This window comes from Heptranchias perlo, chromosome 13, assembly GCF_035084215.1.
Source record: "Heptranchias perlo isolate sHepPer1 chromosome 13, sHepPer1.hap1, whole genome shotgun sequence".
In the NCBI taxonomy this organism is placed as follows: domain Eukaryota; kingdom Metazoa; phylum Chordata; class Chondrichthyes; order Hexanchiformes; family Hexanchidae; genus Heptranchias; species Heptranchias perlo.
In genome coordinates, this window is record NC_090337.1 from 24,440,309 (window position 1) to 24,460,927 (window position 20,619).

A 20,619-nucleotide genomic window follows, 5' to 3' on the forward strand; every position below is an offset into this window, starting at 1 on the left:
GTCCCCGTCCTCACTTAGTTGGGGTCTCACATGATGAGTCACCACAAACATGTGAGCACGAGCAGACACTGGTGGCAAGGGCAGGTGTGGAGAGTCCGCCTCGGTGGGAGCACTCTTCTCCAGGCTCTGCTCAGCTGGACACAGATGCTGAACCCTGGGGCCATCCTTTAAAAGGAGAATGATCGAGGTGCAGCAGCACATTTGCGAGGTGCTGGAACAGGTGCCATGCACACTCTCCACAATCGTGCAGAGGATGGAGGAGTCCAACTCCTGCATGAGTGGAATGGTGGCACAGGTACAGGAGGGGATCTCTGAGATACTGTCACAGCGACGTGAGGGCATCTCTGATATAGTGTCGCGGGTAAGTGCAGGAATGTCTGCGATGGAGGGATGGCTAGCCTCCATCGAGCTTCAAGCACGGCTCACCAATGAGTCCATTGAAGCCCTGACAACGGCCCTTCAGACTCAGGGTGAGCAACATTCTGCAGCCTTAAACAGGCAGGCAGATACACTAGCACTGGCCTTACAAGTCTTCACACGTCCTCCAAACTGTCGTCCAGCAGGGTGGTAGGAGTGATGTGGGCCTGGCCCAGGAGAGGGATAATGGCGAAAGGGGACATGGAAGTGGGGACGCCACTCAAAGCACTTCCACATCTCACCCGTTGCCCTCCTCTCAACCAGTATCTGCATTGCTGCCTCCTCTCCAGGTGGTCAAGTCTGCCCCTGCACAGGTGCAGGTGGAGCAGTCTTTGGAGGGGCCTTCACGGGCACCGAAACCCAAAGGGCGTCAGCCCAAAGCATCTCATTGGTCAGGGCATGAACAAGAGCAACCTGCCACTACCGCTGCTGCAGCCACAGGGGAAGCATCATGTAGGATTAGTCGGAAGCGTATGGCAAAGGTTTTGTGTGCACAAAGGGGATGCACAAGGCTGTTTGACGGTTTGTCATGTTTTTTATTTATATCTGATTTTTGTTCAACTCACGTTAAATATTATATTGTCACCACTACTGCCATGTCTTGGCCATTCTTGACTGGCTTGTGTAATAAGTCCCTTTCATGAGGTTCGCCGTGAACACCCACACTTGATGCCACCCATTGGGTCACTCTACAGTGGGTGTATGTGTAGTTGCACGTCTATTTTGTGCAGGGGCGGGGGAGGGGGCTGATGTGACCGCTCCTCTGTCCAGGTGGTGAGGACTGGACTCTTCACTGTCTGATGTTAGGAGAACCGTTCACATATCAGTGACTCCCTGGCTTCACGAGCAGCCAGGTGAGCCGCTGTTCTGCCTATGGGTTGCTCCTCCTCCTCATCCTCCTCCTCCTCGTCCTCCTCAAAATGGGTGGCGGATGTGGATGGGCCTCCTCCAACGGCACCTCTCTCTGTTGTGCCATGTTGTGCAGGGCAGAACAGACGAATATAATGTGTCCCACCTTGTGTGAAGAGTATTGAAGCACTCCCCCCAGAATGATCAGGGCACCTGAAGCACATTTTGAGCAGCCCTTTAGCATGCGCAATTGCAGACCTGGTAGCAATGTGGCTGTTGCTATAGCGACGCTGTTGTTCGGTGGTGGGGTTCCTCAGAGGTGTCATGAGCCACGTGTGCAGGGGGTATCCCTCGTCCCCGAGGAGCCAGCCCTTGCGGGTGCTCGGTGCGCCGACGGGGGGCGGGATGTTGGATTCCCGGAGGATAAAGGAATCTCTTGCGGTGGTCACAGATGAGCTGAGTGTTGATGGAGTGATAACACTTCCTGTTGATGAACAGTCCTGGCTCGTGTGGAGGTGCTCGAATTGCTATATGGGTGCAATCGATTACACCCTGCACACGTGGGAAGCCAGCCACAGTGTGGAATCCCACTGCCCTCTCTGTCTGGCTGAGGTCATCCATGGGGAAGTTGATATAATGCGAGGCCCTGCGAAACAAGCCGTTGGTGACCTGCCTTATGCATTTGTGTGCAGACTCCTGAGAAACTCCAGCGATGTCCCTGGTGGCACCCTGGAATGATCTGGATGTGAAGAAGTTGAGGGCAGTGCTGACTTTGACAGCGACAGGTAAGAAGATGCTGCTCGGGCCAGCCGGGAGCAGCTCGGCATGAAGGAGGCTGCAGATGTCTGCAACTGGCGACTGACTCTGAGCCTCCGTATGCACTGCTCCTCAGAGAGGTCCCGGAAGCTGAGCCTCGGCTTGTAGACCCTGTGGCGAGGGTAGTGCCTCCTGCGACATCGATCTCCCTGTTTTTGCCCTCCCTGCTGTTGTGCAGGTGCCTGTGGCGCAGCACTGTATTTTGGAGCTCCACGTGGTGGAGGTGGACGGCATGCCTGGCGAGGCTGCTGATGTTGCTCGTCCTCGGATGAAGTGATGAATGCAGTCATGGCGCCCCCCCCCCATCCTGACGGTGTGAGTTTGAGGGGGTCCACCACGTAGGTAAATGTGTTTGCACGGCAGAGTTTAGGGTATAAAATAAGAATTTTGAGTGGGAAGACAAAGGTGTTGCAGCCAAAACTTTATCTGATGTGACAGAGTGCCCTGCGGCAATAAATGAGGTATGTCCCCCACCTATCAAATAATCCTTTGCATCTCCCACTGGCTGCTGGCTGAATCACGTCTGCTCCAACAGGGAGTGTTTCCCACAGCACGGGAAACACGCTGAGGATCCTGCAAAATTGCACCCCTGCCAAAATCTCCAGTCAATGAGGTTTGTCAAGTACCTCAACTATCTCAATAAGTATCTAAATTATCATCCCGCCGGCTTTGATTGCCGGTGGGAGTCCCTGTGCGCGCACATGAATGCGTCATTGGAGCGTGGCTCCGAACCCGCTCCGGGATTCCGCCATTTTCGGAGCCCCCCCCCACCGCCCCCAATGCACCCGCTCGGCCATCCCAAAATTGGCCCCATTGTCAATTCTGGGCACCGCACTTTAGGAAGGATGTGAAGGCCTTAGAGGGGGTGCAGAAAAGATTTGCTGGAATAGTTCCAGGGATGAGGGACTTCAGTTACATGGATAGATTGGAGAAGCTGGGGTTATTCTCTTTAGAGTAAAGAAGGTAGAGAGAAGATTTGATAGAAGTGTTCCAAATCATGAATTGTTTAGATAAAGTAAATAAAGAGAAACTGTTTCCATTGGCGGAAGGGTCGAGAACCAGAGGACACTGATTTAAGGTGAGTGGCAAAAAAAACAACGGCGATGTGAGGATAAACTTCTTTATGCAATGAGTAGTTATGATCTAGAATGCACTGCCTGAAAGGATGGTGGAAGCAGTTTCAATCGTGGCCTTCAAAAAGGAATTGGATAAATACTTGAAGGGGAAAAATTTGCAGGGCTACTTTGAAAGAGATGGGGATTGGACTAACCAGATTGCTCTTACAAAGAGCCGGCCTCGGCTTGATGGGCCAAATGGCCGCCTTCTGTGCTGTAATTCTACAATTGTATAAGAGACTGTCAGCTAAAGTTGAAGCTCATGGAATTGAAGGCAAATTATTGACCTGGTTAGGAAATTGGCTGAGTGACAGGAGATAGAGAGTCGGGATAATGGGCAGGTACTCAAATTGGCAGGATGTGACTAGTGGTGTCCCACAAGGATCTGTGTTGGGGCTTCAACTATTCACTGTATTTATTAACGACTTAGATGACAGGATAGAGAGCCACATATCCAAGTTTGCCAATGACACAAAGATAGGCAGCATTGTAAGCAGTGTCGATGGAAGCGTAAAATTACAGAGAGATAGTAATAGATTAAGTAAAGGGGCAAAACTGTGGCAAATGGATTTCAATGTAGGTAAGTGTGAAATCATCCACTTTGGACCTATAAAGGATAGATCAGAGTACTTTCTAAATGGTGAAAAGCTCGAAACATTGGAGGTCCAAAGAGAATTCGGGGTCCATGTACATTCATTAAAGTGTCATGGACAGATACAGAAAATAATCAGGAAGGCTAATGGAATGCTGGCCTTTATATCTAGAGGACTAGAGTACAAGGGGGCAGAAGTTATGCTATAGCTATACAAAGACCTGGTTAGACCACACTTGGAGCACTGTGTTCAGTTCTGGGCACCGCACCTTAGGAAGGATATATTGGCCTTGGACGGAATGCAGCATAGATTTACTAGACTGATACCTGGACTCCAAGGGTTAAATTATGAGGAGAGATTATACAAACTAAGGTTGTATATCCTGGAATTTAGAAAATTAAGGAGTGATTTGATCGAAGTTTTCAAGATATTAAGGGAAACTGATAGAGTAGATAGAGAGAAACTATTTCCACCAGTTGGGGAGTCTAGGACGAGGGGACATAGCCTAAAAATTAGAGCCAGGACTTTCAGGAGTGAAGTTAGGAAACACTTCTACACGCAAAGGGTGGGAGAAGTTTGGAACTCTCTTCCGCAAACGGCCGTTGATGCTAGCTCAATTGTTAATTTTAAATCTGAGATTGATAGATTTTGTTAATCAAAAGTATTAAGGGATATGGGGCTAAGGAGTGAGGTCACAGGTCAACCACAATCTCATTAAATGGTGGAACAGGCTCAAGGGGCTAAATGACCTATTCCTGTACCGATGTTCCTGTTAGTTTCACACAGGAATACTCCCAAGATTATCTGTTCTTAAAAATACTTCTGCTTTGCTTGTTACTTTTTTAAATCTCCCCCTGCTTTCTTCTGCCGCAGTTTCTTCATCCTGGGAGGTGAGGCAGTTAAAGTTGTGAAATACAGCAGCCAAATTCAGTGTGACATTTCAGATGGCACGAATGGAGAGGGGGTGAGGTGGGAAAACCGGTCCTGCAACATTTTCCTCATTTCTAATTTGGAAAGTTCTGCTTTTACAGAGTTTTTGTTTTCATAAGCTTTTGTAAAGCTTCTTTCTGAAACCTGATGAAACGTAGTGAGAGGAAGAGGCAGAGAATAGGATTGTCACCTTTTTCCAAGGCCAAAACTATTTGGCAGATTCCCTGGCTGCAGGCTCTTTCTCTTTTTAAATTGTTCACCTGACGAAGGAGGAAGCCTCCGAAAGCTTGTGAATTTAAAATAAAATTGCTGGACTATAACTTGGTGTTGTAAAATTGTTTACAATTGTCAACCCCAGTCCATCACCGGCATCTCCACATCATGACTACCATCTCTTTTTAAAGACAGACTTCAAAGAAGTCGCGGGGGACGATAAAAAAGTGCAGCAAAACCTGCAAATTTTAGATCTGTGACACCCAATCTGAGGCCACAACACAATAAGATGCTAGGGGAAACTTCACTCACTCTTAGAAATAAAACAATGCTAAGAACCCCTTGGACCATTGAAATTTATCTTTGACTTACATGTTTACATCTTATCTTAGCCACATTGACATTTGACTTGGCCAGATTTAGAAAAGATTCCCCTCAGCACTGCAATTATCTGATTTAGGAGTTATCCATCAACAGCAGCACTGTAAATAGCAGTTATTAAGCCCACAAAATTGAAATGGCTAAATTCAGCCGAGGAAAAAAAATAGAAAGCATTTTGCGACATCGCAAATTTGCATTTTATATTTACATCACACCTATGCTAGATCTCTGAAACATCTATCCATTTAGTTTCATTCCCCTGCCCTTTCTCCCTACCCTCAGATGTCAGCCTTGGCTCTGAGTCAGAAAGTTGTGGGTTCGGGTCTCATTCCAGAATTTTAAGCACATCATCCAGGCTGACATGAAGGAGTTCTGTTGGAGGTGCCATCTTTCAGATGAGGCATTGAACAAAGGTCGTCTGCTCTCTCAGATGGATGTAATAGATCCAACGGAACGCTCAGTCCAGTTGGACCGTTCCGCCCCACCTGTCCTTCGTGGAAAAGTTTGTGCAGAAAAACACCTTTGACCACAAGGCGATCAGCAAGTGGTCCGCACGTAACGTCCTCGAGACCCTGCGGGAAAAGGAGATGGTGGATCCTGTCGGTTGGTTCCCCGTGCAGACTGTCAATGTCATTTGGCAGAACGCCTCATCGCCAGAGCTTTCAAACAAGCACCAAGACCTAGCTTGGCTGGTGGTGAGAAGGGCCCTTCCCGTCAGATCCTTCATGTACTCCCGGACTCTCAGCGCCACCGCGCGCTGTCCCAGAGGAGGCTGCGGTGGAGACGAGACCGTCACCCATCTCCTTCTGGAATGTGCCTTTGCAAAGAAGGTCTGGAGAGAGATGCAGTGGTATCTGTCCAGGTTCGTCCCGAGCAGTTCCGTAACACAGGGTTCTGTGCTCTATGGGCTGTTCCCGGGGACGCACACTGAGACGGACATCAGCTGCTGCTGGAAGACCATCAACTCGGTGAAAGACGCCCTTTGGTCTGCCCGAAACTTGCTGGTCTTCCAGTACAAGGAGCTGTCCTCGACCAAGTGTTGCAGACTGGCACATTCCAAGGTCCAGGACTACGTGCTGAGGGACGCACTGAGGATGGGTGCGGCCGCCGCAAAGGCTCTGTGGGGAAAGGCAACCGTTTAGAGCCTTCCCGCCATTGTATACCGAGGGGCTGCAATCAGGGAAAAACCCCCTCGGGCAGAATGTAAAATTCAAAATTGATGTAATGTACCTGTAATAAATCTGTAATGAATCACCTGTATTGATTGTGATGCAATGAAGCACCCTAGAGTGTCATGAACTGTAATTATGTCCAATGTGTTTCATTGAACTGTACTTGATGTAACCTGCAAATTGAATAATCGATATTGTGTACGTTTGGAATGTAATATGACAACTGTATTGTATGAACTGCTGCAAATTTTATGAATAAAGTATATTTTTTGAAAAAAAACCAGCACTATTCAAAGAAGAGCAAGGCAGTTCTCCTGGTATCCTGGCCAATATTTATCCCTTAAACAACATAATTAAAAATAGATTATCTGGTCATTTATTTCATTGCTGACCGTGGGACTTTGCTGTGCGCAAATTAGCTTCAACATTTCCCTACAACAGGGACTACACTTCAAAAATACATGATTGGTTGTGAAGGACTTTGGGACTTTCTACGGTTGTGAAAGGCACTATATAAATGGAAGTTCTTTCTTTCTCTCAGCTTAAATGAGCAGAAAATACTTTCTGTTTCTCTTGCATCAGGTTTATCAGTGAGAAGATCTGGATTTCACTATTTTCACACAAGATTCTGCACAATTCCAACCTTTGAAACAACTTAGCCCATGCCCCAGGCTTTCTGAAATTGAATGGAGATGATTCCTGGACACAGTGGTGTGAGACAACATTGAAAAGGCTGTCTCACATTAGAGAAGATTGACACCATGTGCAGTATGATTCCAGTGTGGTGTCAAACTAAATTAAAAAGTGCTCATGGGTCCATTGCACCCTCTGCATGATTTATGAATTTGAGCAGAATTTTTAGAAAAATGTTTTGAAATTTTTTAAATGTACAGCCTGGGAGTGAAGCTTTCTTCCAATAATACAGCAGAACTGCATATTAAATTATTCTGGGGATTTAATTAAAATGCTGTTGTTTTTTTCTGCTCTTCATCTTTCTGGTTTTTGTGACCTACTGCACTCCTGGTTTCATTTTGTTTTTAGGGCTCTCCGTCTCTCCTTTCTCTCTCGCTTTTTTTTGTGAAGTACACCAGGTGCCACCAGGTGATGCTGTGGGTTCTCCTGATCAGACTCAGCCATGAGGAGAAAAAAAATTAATGAATTTTAAATCAACACAAACTATTCTACCTCCCAGCACATACATCTCTGCCTGTCTTTCCTGTTAATTCCATGTTGTTTTAAGGAGACAGTTCTTCTATTATTTGAGGCTCCTAAAAATGCATATGTTATAGCATAGCCCTGTAACCTAAAAAACTTAAAACAACTATGCGTACCTGGTTGCCAAAATAATTGCAAATCATTGACCCCAAGAGACATGAAACAATCTCATGTTTTACTCTTTTACAGGGCTATTAGGTGAATACATTTGAGAGGTCCTCTACTCTGCACTTTCTGCAGATTGACTGGAATTGAAGAAGTGTTCTGGAGAATTAGGACATTGCTGAGAAATGGGGAAGCAATGCGGAACAGTCTTTCTCAAATAACCAGAGGCATCTGAGAGATTGTGGATGGGATGTTGGTCAATGGAACATTGAATGACCCATAAAAATGTGAGATACAGATTCAGAAAGTGAATGGGGGATGTTTCACTCCGATTGCATTTGGGAGGAGTATTTCAGGCAGGATAACAAAGACTTGTAAAAATATATATAAACAATATGAAAAGCACCCCAAAAACAGCATTTCATAGCTAAAGTGGTACAAGATGAAAGAAGACAGGACAGAAAGATCTTCAGGTACCAGAGACTGACTACCAAACAAGCCATTATGCCACCAACTGTATGTGCAGACACACCTAGCTGGCAATGATCAAGGGGAACTGACTCAACATGCTCTGGAAATTGAAGTTCTTCCAGGCTAGCATTGGAATCATCTGCAGCATCAGCCAAAGTGCTGCCCACACACGTATCAAACAAGTGATCACTACGGGCCAGCACAAGAGTGAGGGTGGCAGATAGAAGCTGGACATTTTCAGGTGAGAAATGAAGAGCATTACTTATCCTTGCTGCTCTTGTGAAGTCAGTGAACCTCTTTCTGCACTGTATAAAGGTCCTGGGGGTGATGCCGGTGGCACTGGCCCTTTCAGTCACCTTTGTCCAGGCCTGCTTCAGGGCGGCCTTGGGTACACCCTTGCGGGATTTGGGGAAGACCTGCTCCCTTCTTGTCCTCACTCCCTCCACGAGGGCCTGTCTCCTAAAAAAAAATGTGTTCCACAGTTGAGCAATGAACTATGCAAGCAAGGAATGCAACCTCGCTTTGAGATGTGCGTCCCCGCTTTAAGTAGGAATCGGGAGTAGTGCCGGAAATTGAGTGCAAGAGTTCCAGGTGTTAAAATGGCCGGGACCTCACGGCCAAAAACATCACGGGAGTGTGACGCCGCCCCGCCCCGCCCCCTGAACGCACGATTCGCACCCCTGGTTAAAATCGTGGCTCATGTGTTAATATCTTGCTGGCTGCTTACCTAAAGAGAGCAGTGGGCTTGAATGGTGACAATGTGATGAGGCAGCACGCTTTTTGTGTGCTGGTGCCTGTCCTCGAGAGCTGGTGGTGGCGGCTGACTCGACCTAAGGGATGATCGATTAAAATTCTACATTTCCTTTAATCCTCCCCGCTTCCTTCTATCTCCTGGAGTTCAGGGCCTGACAAAGACCAAGCCTGTGGGGCTTTGGTGACACGGAGGTCGATCTTGACTTTTGGGCAACGGACGGGGTCACTCGCTGGCCGATCGCTCGTATCCATGGCGACGAAGCGGCCGCAATTAAAAGTCACCGACCTCATTAACAAGGGGCCAGCGAGCTGTGGGCATCCCAATGCCGCTCGCCATATTGAGGCCTCTCAATATCGGGCCGGCCCTGCCACGAGTAAGTTGTGGCGTTGTGTGGCAGGGAAGTCATGAAGTTAATATATAATAGATATTAAAAATCTTGCATTTGCATGTACTTCCTGTCAATTTTCTACATTAAAAATGGGAATTACCACGGTAAGTTTGCCGTACTGTAATTATACTCTTCACCTGAGTGGAGATGCTGCAGGCCAGTGGGAGTGGTTAGAGGATTCCAGGTGACAGCACAGCAAGGGGGAGGGGAGGATACAGCAGTTGAATTATCGTTCAAAGGGGAAGAGGTGGGGTAGTGATGGGAGTGAAGGGGTGGTGGAAGGAGCACGAGGTAATGGGAAGGTGAAAGGATAAGAGCACAATGGGAGTGAATGGGTGGGGGTAAAAGATGAGTGACTGGGGGACTGGATGAGAACCAAGCTGATGAGAGCCTAATTTTCCCTCCAACTCCCACCCCAAATGCAGCTATCAGTGGCTCTTCTCCCTGCCACACCGCCTCATGCTACCCACCATCTCCCATTCAAAAAGAAAGAAAAAATAAGTAAAAGACAGATACTGAAGGAGAAGAGGACAGTGAGAGAAACAGAAAGCAGAGTTAGGGAGAAAGGAGAAAAAAGAAAGAGAAAAAGAGTGACAGAAGTGGAAGAGGAGAGAAGGATGAGCAGACACACAAAGACAGCAGAAACAGGTAAGAGAAGGGATCATATTCTGCAACTTATCAGTTGTATTATGAAAACTTCAACACTGAGCAGCACAATGTCATGATTTTCTTTAAATACACCAAGATTTTAATTGGTTTTGTAATACAATCATTACAATTATACACATTCAGATAATCCTTCATCTTGTTGTTTTAGATAGTAAACTACATAACTTGCGGCCATTGTTCCAGTCTTCTGCGGGCCTCCTATGCTGTCTATATTTGCTATCCTTGCTACAAAATTGCAGCAAACAGAATCTTTCCAAATTAATTGAACTTTTTTTTATTTGTTCATGGGACGTGGGCGTTGCACAACATGGGCATGTAATTGTTCCTTTTAATGCCTTTCTATAGCAGAACATCCCCGGCCCCCCCACCATGATCACTTGCCACCGTTTTGCTAACAATTCTCTCTGTACCTGATACATGTTCAGTAAATGCTGGAGAAATAAAATTAAATCCCTTTTTTTTGGCTTTTCAATGCCATTCTATTCTTGACCATCAACGTAAGTGAGAGTTGCTTGTGTTTTGTTTTCTGGTTGCACTACCCCACAAGCAATGCTTTAAAAATCACTAGCTGCATCTAACTTAGCCAGTGAATCTCAAAGATTTTAGTACTTTTTTTTATTCATTCATGGGATGTGGGAGTCACATATAGGGCAGACCGGGTAAGGACGGCAGGTTTCCTTCCCTAAAGGACATTAGTGAACCACATGGGTTTTAGTACGATGTGGCACAATCACCCCCAGAAATTCCTGAGCACAGGAGAACCCAATGTCGCTTGAACAATATCCACTACATCATCTTGCATGTCCAACATTTGTCCATTTATTTTCATAGTCAGGAATAGTTATTTATACTTATCCAATATGGGGTAATTTTCTGACAGTGCTCACAGCTGGGAGCCTTGCATGCCAGGTGTGCATATTGAAAATGTGGGCATGTACCACACAATCGAATTTCTAATATGCATTGTCAGTAGGTAAGGCTCCCCACTGGGAATGTGAATTCAGAAAATTATCCCTGTAATGTCAACAAATCGACTGCACTCATTGATATTACAGCCTTTATGAATGGATGTAGCAATGTCATAGAAAATACTTTTTAAGATACAATTTTTTTTATTTGTTCATGGGATGTGGGCGTCGCTGGCAAGACCAGCATTTATTACCCATCCCTAATTGCCCTTGAGAAGGTGGTGGTGAGCCGCCTTCTTGAACCGCTGCAGTCCGTGTGATGAAGGTTCTCCCACAGTGCTGTTTGGTTGAAAGTTCCAGGATTTTGACCCAGCGACAATGAAGGAACAGTGATATATTTCCAAGTCGGGATGGTGTGTGACTTGGAGGGGAACGTGCAGGTGGTGTTGTTCCCATGTGCCTGCTGCCCTTGTCCTTCTAGGTGGTAGAGGTCGCGGGTTTGGGAGGTGCTGTCGAAGAAGCCTTGGCGAGTTGCTGCAGTGCAACCTATTGCTGCGCAGACAAACAGAAACACTTACTTAGGCCTTGAACTGTGCAAATATTATCAAGTGAATGTTTAATGCCTTTGTCCCCTATTCTAGCAGAGGCCATAGCACCTCCACCAAGATAGTAGAGAAAAGGAATTTTGTAAGAATTCATTAAGCATTTCTCACTGTCATTGCCTAAATTAATATCACTTTAAATTCCTATTGTGTATTCTCAGGGGGTAGATTTTGAACATGCTTCCCGAGTGTAAAACCGTGTTGCGGATTGGCCATCCAATAGAGAAACCGCCCAATTTTTCATTTACATTGGTTTCAATGTTGAACATTCAAAATCTGCCTCCAGGTCTTTGAGTAACTGTACTAAAATTGTATGGAGTAGCCTTTCAAATATTCTAGCACCAGTTTTGTTAAATTTAAAATGTGCCATTTGTAAAACAGTTTCATGCACTTTAATAGTGGAAACATCAATCTTTCTGGTATCATAAAATTTTCATTCATATTGATAAATCAGCAATTATACAATTAGAGTATAGGCAGTAGAGGTCAGAGGAATGGAGTCCAACGTATAGTTAATCTTAAATTAAACTGTACAACAATGAGGCATTCCTGTTCCACTTGAAGAATAATGAATAACACACTGTGACTCAGGTTGATACGTAATGTGCATTATAGTGTGCATTGTGGGAGATTCCTCTTAACTGATTTTCTCTCCTTTTCCAATGTTACCTGTTTGCAAATATCTGCTCAAAAGAAATTCATTGCTACAGTGTTAGTACAATGTAGACTGAGTTTAGTTTACAAATAGCGGTGTTTATACTTCAGAATGGATTAAGTTACTATTGGGATTATTATCTGAAATATATTTTATTGCATTAATTCAATATCTAGTGTGCCTGCTTCTATAGTTTATACAAAAATGCAAACAACATTAATTTAATAATTTTCTTCAGAGGGGCAGGCACTGGTAAATAAAAAATTACTCAAACAGATTGAATCTTGTGAGGTAACATCTCAAATGTATTGTTGGGACAAAGTGTGCCTGCATTTGGGAGGCACTAGCTTCTCCGACAGTATTGGGCTATTAATCACCAGTACAGGCACAATGGGGGTGTTTTTAAACCCCAAGCACGGGTGGGTTGGGGGCGGGTCGGAGTTGAAAATAGTTGTTTTTTTGGGCCGCGACCGATAAATGTTTGGATTTGGCATTCCCAGTGGGAAGCCTGTACATTTCCGCGCCAACGTTAAACCCGGAAATAAAGCCGGGTTGCGGTCGCGACCCAAAAAACAACTATTTTCAAATCCCACCCACCCCCAACCCACCCGTTCTTGGGGTTTAAAATCACCCCCAATATGTTTAATGGAATTCTTCTGTGCTGAAATTTCTATCTTTCTATAATTGCTGTCAAATTATATGTAAAGCAAAAAAGGCGCTTTCTACATCTTAATAATTACCCATTAGTCAATCAAAATGTTGCCTTTATTATGAAAGTATCCTGCATGAAGGTTGTGGTTGATCTCAATTGTTCCCAGTATTTAGCATTGAGTTTAGGCAGAAAGCCATTCACAAAATAACATGAATTAATAATAATATTCTTTCACAAACCACTCAGCCTTTCAGTTGTGGAAGGGTCAGTCAATAACCCAGAATGTCCACATTTGATGATTATTTTCCACAACATACCTGTTGAAGATGTTGACGAATGTTCTCTCTTATCTGTTGATCAGCCAAGTTCAGATTGTCACTTGTGACAGTAAGTCTTAGGATATATTTCCGTTGTGCTGCACATGATGTAAAGAAGTGATTAATGATTGAAGCAAATTGTAGGCAGGATGTTCCTTAAATATTTTAGTTCTCTATGGATAATTGTATAGATACAGACAAGATAACCAAATGCTCTATGAAACATGATGGTAATCTGGTTACTTGACTGGTGAGTGCAAAACCGGTGGGCGTGCATGTAAATGTCAGGTAAAATAAAAAGAAAAACTCCAGACGCTGGAATCTTGTAATAACAACAGAAAATGCTGTAAATACAGAACAGCATCTGTAAAGAGAAATGATAGGTTATTCACATTTGAGGTGTATAACTCTTCAAGAGAACTGAAGACCGAAAGATAAACAAGCATTTTAATAGGTTTGGAAAAAGAAAAGAAGGAATGAGGGCAGACAGAGATAAACATTAACAGCAAAAATTAAACATGTATGGTACACATTTTGCTGCTTAGACCATTAAATAATTATTTCACTGCAAAAAAATAATCCAATGTGGTAAACTGACAAAGTGGGCAAATTCAGTCGTCACTTGTGCACTGAAATTATACTGTGGGAGACAAACTAATGAACTATTGCTAATGAGCTCATCTGAAATGGCAATCTATATTCTGTTAGCAGACATGAAATCATTTACTTTAAACTGATTAATGCCTCAAATAAAGGAGAAAGGAAAGTCAAAAGATGGCATTAAAGTCATTTCAGAAATTTTATATTCCAATATTTATGCTGTCCAATTAATGTTAAATAGAACATTACTCATACAGCTGGATTGTGCAAAAAAAATAAACTTTAGAGTTAACAGGAAATGTGCAAATGAAATGTACCATCACAAAGGGAAGAATTGACTAAGTTGATGCGGAAGAAACGATGACAGCTGCAGTTAAAGCCTCCGATTGTATTGCTGCAGATTTGTTGACAGGTTGATGTGTTGGTTGCGCATTCATCGATATCTGGAGATAAAAGTCCAATTACTCCTCACTCAGTTTAATTGACATTAGACCGTACATTGTCAACCTACATCACATGTTTTCAACAGCAATAAGTTTAGTGTTGTTGTTCTTTAAATATAAAATTGGCATTATGAAACCCAACTAAATGTATGGATACTATTCACTGTGACTTTCCTCTCCTGCCCTCACCAAACCATAATGTTTCCACCACCATTTATTTTAAATGACAGGAACATTGATTGATGGCGAGTCCAGAGCTGCAAAACACAGGCTTTTGATTCGAAACTGTGAAACTTGGTTGAAATTTCTGAGTAACTCACTGATTTACCAGAATAGTTTCATCAAATTCTGCAATCAAAACATCCCTACTGTTTAGGGACACAGAAAATGATAGTGAGTCTCTGATCGTTTAATTATTAACAAGCACAAAAAACTTTGCTTGAAGCCATTTAGATTGTGTAGGCCAATGAGAACTGCTGAAATGAGTGTAATTTCCAAATCATCAATTGCAGAGCATCTGTATGTTTGAAGACTTCCTACCATCACAAAGAGAAGTGTTGGTGCCGTTGATGCTGAAGCCAGGATGGCAACTGCAGTTAAAGCCTCCGATTGTATTGTTGCAGATTTGTTGACAGGTCGATGTGTTGGCTGCACATTCATCAATATCTGGAGACACAAGTTCAATCATTCTTTAGTCAGTTACTGAATTTCTTAGGCATATTATGTCAAACAAATGATGTGTTTTCAACAGATCCCGATGCACGTTAAATTGCCAGATTGCTGGATACATTCATCAGTAACATCACGGGTTTTGTTTTTCTTCAAAATATAAAATTGTCATCAAAGAACTTGGTGAAATTATGGATACTATGTGGGTAAAATCGAAGGTCTGCAGACACACATATTGGGTGGTAGTGTATCAGCCATCCATTATACACCCAGCCTCATTTTCCCCGTGTTGGCCCCTTGGGAATAATCTTTGATGAGTGCTCCTTGCACTGTGCCAATTCAGACAGTGTGTGTTTTGCTATAATGGGTTTGTATTCCCCTTATCTTGTTCTTGAAGACTGGCTTATTGGTATTCCTTTTCGGTAAGTATGCATACACCTCTTTCAGTTCCAATATTTTGGGTGATCTGCACAGGTATCAACAGCTGCTTTTAGCATGTTTCCCAGAAGCTACCCTTCCATTCTGTTTTCACCTCCAAATGGTTGGGGTATGGTTAATTGTATTACAACAGATAGGCATGAACATTCGCAGGAAAATGAGCATTAATTTGCATATTTTTTGCTTGTGACCACATACAATCTAGCCATTAATTGAGCAATGAATCTTCCTGTTGATTAAAGAGAGGCCATTGCTTATAGGCACACACGTGACATGATTGCAATAAATGGCACCACGTACCTACAGTTAAGAAAATTGGATTTGCCTGCCTGGATGCTGCTGAATACCAGTGTCGGACTTTTTGGGTGCTAAATTGGGCCGTGTAGCCCCCATTGTTTCGGTGCTACGGCGGCCTCTTGAATGTCCAGGATGGCGCCTCGGCTGCACACACATGTTTCCAGCATGACAATGTGCCGAATTCCATCTTGGTATAGGAGTTAGCGCATGCGCAAATTCCGAATGCCGGAAGCATGTAAAGTAAGGAGAAAATGAATACAATCAGTGTGCAACGCTGATTTAAAGTGATAGACACCATTTTGGGACTTAACGCTCAACTCAATGCACAGTCTTAACCCCGACCATCTGAACGTGTCTTATAGTGCCTGGAGGACCCCCCCCACCACCGCTATTTAAAGGGACCATGTAGGATTTACAGGTTAGTGGCTGGATTATTGCTTCTAGCTGCCGAGACATTTGTAACTGTTTTTGGACGTCTCCTATACTTGAATACCAGGACGTGAGGACATGGCCTAACATTTAGAGCCAGGATGTGCAGGAGTGAAGATAGGAAATGTTTCTACATGCAAAGGGTGGGAGAGGTTTGGAACACCCTTCTGCAAACGGCAGTTGAAGCTAGCTCAGTTGTAAATTCTAAATCTGAGATTGATAGATTTCTGTGAACCAAGGGTGTTAAGGGATATGGGAATATGGAGCTAGGTCACAGGTCCAGCATGATCTCATTGAATGGAGGACCAGGCTCGAGGGGCTAAATCGGGCACGGTAGCAGAGTGGTTATGTTACTGGACTAAAATCCAGAGTCATGAGTTCAAATCCCGCCACGGCAGCTGGCGAATTTAAATTCAATTAATTAATGAAATTCAATTAATTAAATAAAAAATCTGGAATTAAGATACTAGTATCAGCAATGATGGCCACGAAACTACCGGATTGTCGTAAAAACCCATCTGGTTCACTAATGTCCTTGAGGGAAGGAAACCTGCCGTCCTTACCCGGTCTGGCCTATATGTGACTCCAGACCCACAGCAATGTGCTTGATTCTTAATTGCCCTCTGAAATGGCTTAGCAAGCCACTCAGTTGTAAAATCTCGCTACGAAAAGTCATAATAAGAATAAAACCGGATGGACCACCCGGCATCGGACCACTAGGCACTGGACACGACAACGGCAAACCAAGCTCAGTCGCCAAAATTGGGAGAGCTGTCCCACAGACTAGTCAAGCAACAGCCTGACATAGCCATACTCACAGAATCATACCTTTCAGCCAATGTCCCAGACTCTTCCATCACCATCCCTGGGTATGTCCTGTCCCACCGGCAGGACAGACCCACCAGAGGTGGCGGTACAGTGATATACAGTCAGGAGGGAGTGGCCCTGGAAGTCCTCAACATTGACTCTGGACCCCATGAAATCTCATGGCATCAGGTCAAACATGGGCAAGGAAACCTCCTGCTGATTACCACCGACCGTCCTCCCTCAGCTGATGAATCAGTCCTCCTCCATGTTGAGCACCACTTGGAGGAAGCACTGAGGGCAGCAAGGGCACAAAATGTACTCTGGGTGGGGGACTTCAATGTCCATCACCAAGAGTGGCTCGGTGGCACCACTACTGACCGAGCTGGCCGAGTCCTGAAGGACATAGCTGCCAGACTGGGCCTGTGGCAGGTGGTGAGCGAGCCAACACGAGGGAAAAACTTACTTGACCTCGTCCTCACCAATCTACCTGTCGCAAATGCATCTGTCCATGACAGTATTGATAGGAGTGACCACCGCACAGTCCTCGTGGAGATGAAGTCCCGTCTTCGCACTGAGGACACCATCCAACGTGTTGTGTGGCACTACCACCGTGCTAAATGGGATAGATTCAGAACAGATCTAGCAGCTCAAAACTGGGCATCCATAAGACACTGTGGGCCATCAGCAGCAGCAGAATTGTATTCCAGCACAATCTGTAACCTCATGGCCCGGCATATTCCTCACTCCACCATTACCAACAAGCCAGGGGATCAACCCTGGTTCAATGAGGAATGTAGAAGAGCATGCCAGGAGCAGCACCAGGCGTACCTAAAAATGAGGTGCCAACCTGGTGAAGCCACAACTCAGGACTACATGCATGCCAAACAGCGGAAGCAACATGCTATAGACAGAGCTAAGCGATTCCACAACCAACGGATCAGATCAAAGCTCTGCAGTCCTGCCACATCCAGTCGTGAATGGTGGTGGACAATTAAACAACTAACGGGAGGAGGTGGCTCTGCAAACATCCCCATCCTCAATGATGGTGGAGTCCAGCACGTGAGTGCAAAAGACAAGGCTGAAGCGTTTGCAACCATCTTCAGCCAGAAGTGCCAAGTGGATGATCCATCTCGGCCTCCTCCCGATATCCCCACCATCACAGAAGCCAGTCTTCAGCCAATTCGATTCACTCCACGTGATATCAAGAAACGGCTGAGTGCACTGGATACAGCAAAGGCTATGGGCCCCGACAACATCCCAGCTGTAGTGCTGACGACTTGTGCTCCAGAACTACCTGCGCCTCTAGCCAAGCTGTTCCAGTACAGCTACAACACTGGCATCTACCCGACATTGTGGAAAATTGCCCAGGTATGTCCTGTCCACAAAAAGCAGGACAAATCCAATCCGGCCAATTACCGCCCCATCAGTCTACTCTCAATCATCAGCAAAGTGATGGAAGGTGTTGTCGACAGTGCTATCAAGCGGCACTTACTCACCAATAACCTGCTCACCGATGCTTAGTTTGGGTTCCGCCAGGACCACTCGGCTCCAGACCTCATTACAGCCTTGGTCCAAACATGGACAAAAGAGCTGAATTCCAGAGGTGAGGTGAGAGTGACTGCCCTTGACATCAAGGCAGCATTTGACCGAGTGTGGCACCAAGGAGCCCTAGTAAAATTGAAGTCAATGGGAATCAGGGGGAAAACTCTCCAGTGGCTGGAGTCATACCTAGCACAAAGGAAGATGGTAGTGGTTGTTGGAGGCCAATCATCTCAGCTGCTTCATCAATGACCTTCCCTCCATCATAAGGTCAGAAATGGGGATGTTCGCTGATGATTGCACAGTGTTCAGTTCCATTCGCAACCCCTCAAATAATGAAGCAGTCCGAGCCTGCATGCAGCAAGACCTGGACAACATCCAGGCTTGGGCTCATAAGTGGCAAGTAACATTCGCGCCAGATAAGTGCCAGGCAATGACCATCTCCAACAAGAGAGAGTCTAACCACCTCCCCGTGACATTCAACGACATTACCATCGCCAAATCCCCCACCATCAACATCCTGGGGGTCACCATTGACCAGAAACTTAACTGGACCAGCCATATAAATACTGTGGCTACGAGAGCAGGTCAGAGGCTGCGTATTCTGCAGAGAGTGACTCACCTCCTGACTCCCCAAAGCCTTTCCACCATCTACAAGGCACAAGTCAGAAGTGTGATGGAATACTCTCCACTTGCTTGAATGAGTGCAGCTTCAACAACACTCAAGAAGCTCGACATCATCCAAGATAAAGCAGCCCGCTTGATTGGCACCCCATCCACCACCCTAAACTTTCACTCCCTTCACCACCGGCACACTGTGGCTGCAGTGTGTACCATCCACAGGATGCACTGCAGCAACTCGCCAAGGCTTCTTCGACAGCACCTCCCAAACCCGCGACCTCTACCACCTAGAAGAACAAGAGCAGCAGGCACATGGGAACAACACCACCTGCACGTTCCCCTCCAAGTCACATACCATCCCGACTTGGAAATATATCGCCATTCCTTCATCGTCGCTGGGTCAAAATCCTGGAACTCCCTTCCTAACAGCTCTGTGGGAGAACCGTCACCACACGGACTGCAGCGGTTCAAGAAGGCGGCTCACCACCAGCTTCTCGAGGGCAATTAGGGATGGGCAATAAATGCTGGCCTCGTCAGCGACGCCCACATCCCATGAACGAATAAAAAAAAAATGCCACTGCAACTTGCTGCCTCCTGTTATGCCCCACCTTCTCCTGGAAGAAATCGAGACGTGTGCCTGGGTGATGTGCCTGTCATGGTTGAATAGCTGCCAGTGTGTGTGGCCTGTGAGTTGTGGGTGGGCGGCTTGCAACAGGAAGCATCTGATTGAAAGAGTTGAGTACTGATGGAAAGAGTTTGTTGGTAGGTGGGTGATGGGGGATGTAGTGCGTGGTGCAATTGGTAGGAGATGCCACTTGACAGTTGATCTGACTCATCTTGACCACTCATGTCAAAGCATTGAGCTTCTTCCTGCACTGCATCCATGTTCATGAAGCTATGCGCCTGGCATTGACTTCGTCCCCCGCTGCCTCCCACTACCTTTGGCGCATATGCCTGGAGGGCCTCTCGCCCCCCCCCCCCCCCCCACCTCGTGGATATAGGATGTCCCTCCTTCTGTCCACCTTTTGCATAAAGGCCTCTAGTGCATCAGCAGAGAACCTTGGTGCATGCACTCTCGCAGGCCTGATATCAACTCAGATCGGCAGATTGGTGAGGTCAGGAATGCAGATTGGAGGATGTGGGATTTAGTAGTGTGCAACCTTTATTCAATGTTTTAACATAACTCACAAGTGTGTAAATATAGGGACGGGACCTGCATCTGTGTTTTACATGTACGATGTCTGATCTCCGTTCAGACTCCGTGCAGACAGCAAATTTTTCCCCCTTTGTGTGCAGGTGCATATTAACAGAGGAGAGGAAAAACATTGGATAAGGCCAATTTTCGGGCGTAGGTAGAGTGATCCGCTATTAACCCGTGCCCAATGGCCACTGTGCAGGCAGGATGAGACTTTCAGCCGGCTTCATTACTCACATTCAAGCAGCGTTGGAAATCAGCGTTGACACCAGGATTCAATGCAATTTGCACTTTCCACCAGCAGGTGGAGCCCCAATCTCTTAAAGGGAGGATGGCTCTTAAAAATCTCTGAAAGGTAG

The 20,619-nt window shown here is 45.5% G+C and overlaps 1 protein-coding gene and 1 long non-coding RNA gene across 2 annotated transcripts in view; both read right to left on the bottom strand.

Annotated features, from left to right (window-relative positions):
- Positions 1–10,141: 10,141 nt before the first annotated feature.
- On the bottom strand, positions 10,142–14,252 carry LOC137331402 (uncharacterized). The gene is made up of 3 exons (XR_010965459.1): positions 14,140–14,252; positions 13,223–13,320; positions 10,142–11,548 (listed from the first exon to the last, which is right to left on the bottom strand). It is a non-coding gene; the product is annotated as an uncharacterized lncRNA (long non-coding RNA).
- Positions 14,253–15,740: 1,488 nt separating this feature from the next.
- Positions 15,741–20,619, bottom strand: part of LOC137331110 (uncharacterized) — a 35,169-nt gene continuing 30,290 nt past the window's right edge. The window contains exon 10 of the mRNA XM_067994715.1: positions 15,741–15,856. Within this exon, the coding sequence (XP_067850816.1) occupies positions 15,741–15,856 (116 nt within the window). The remainder of the gene's footprint in view (positions 15,857–20,619) is intronic.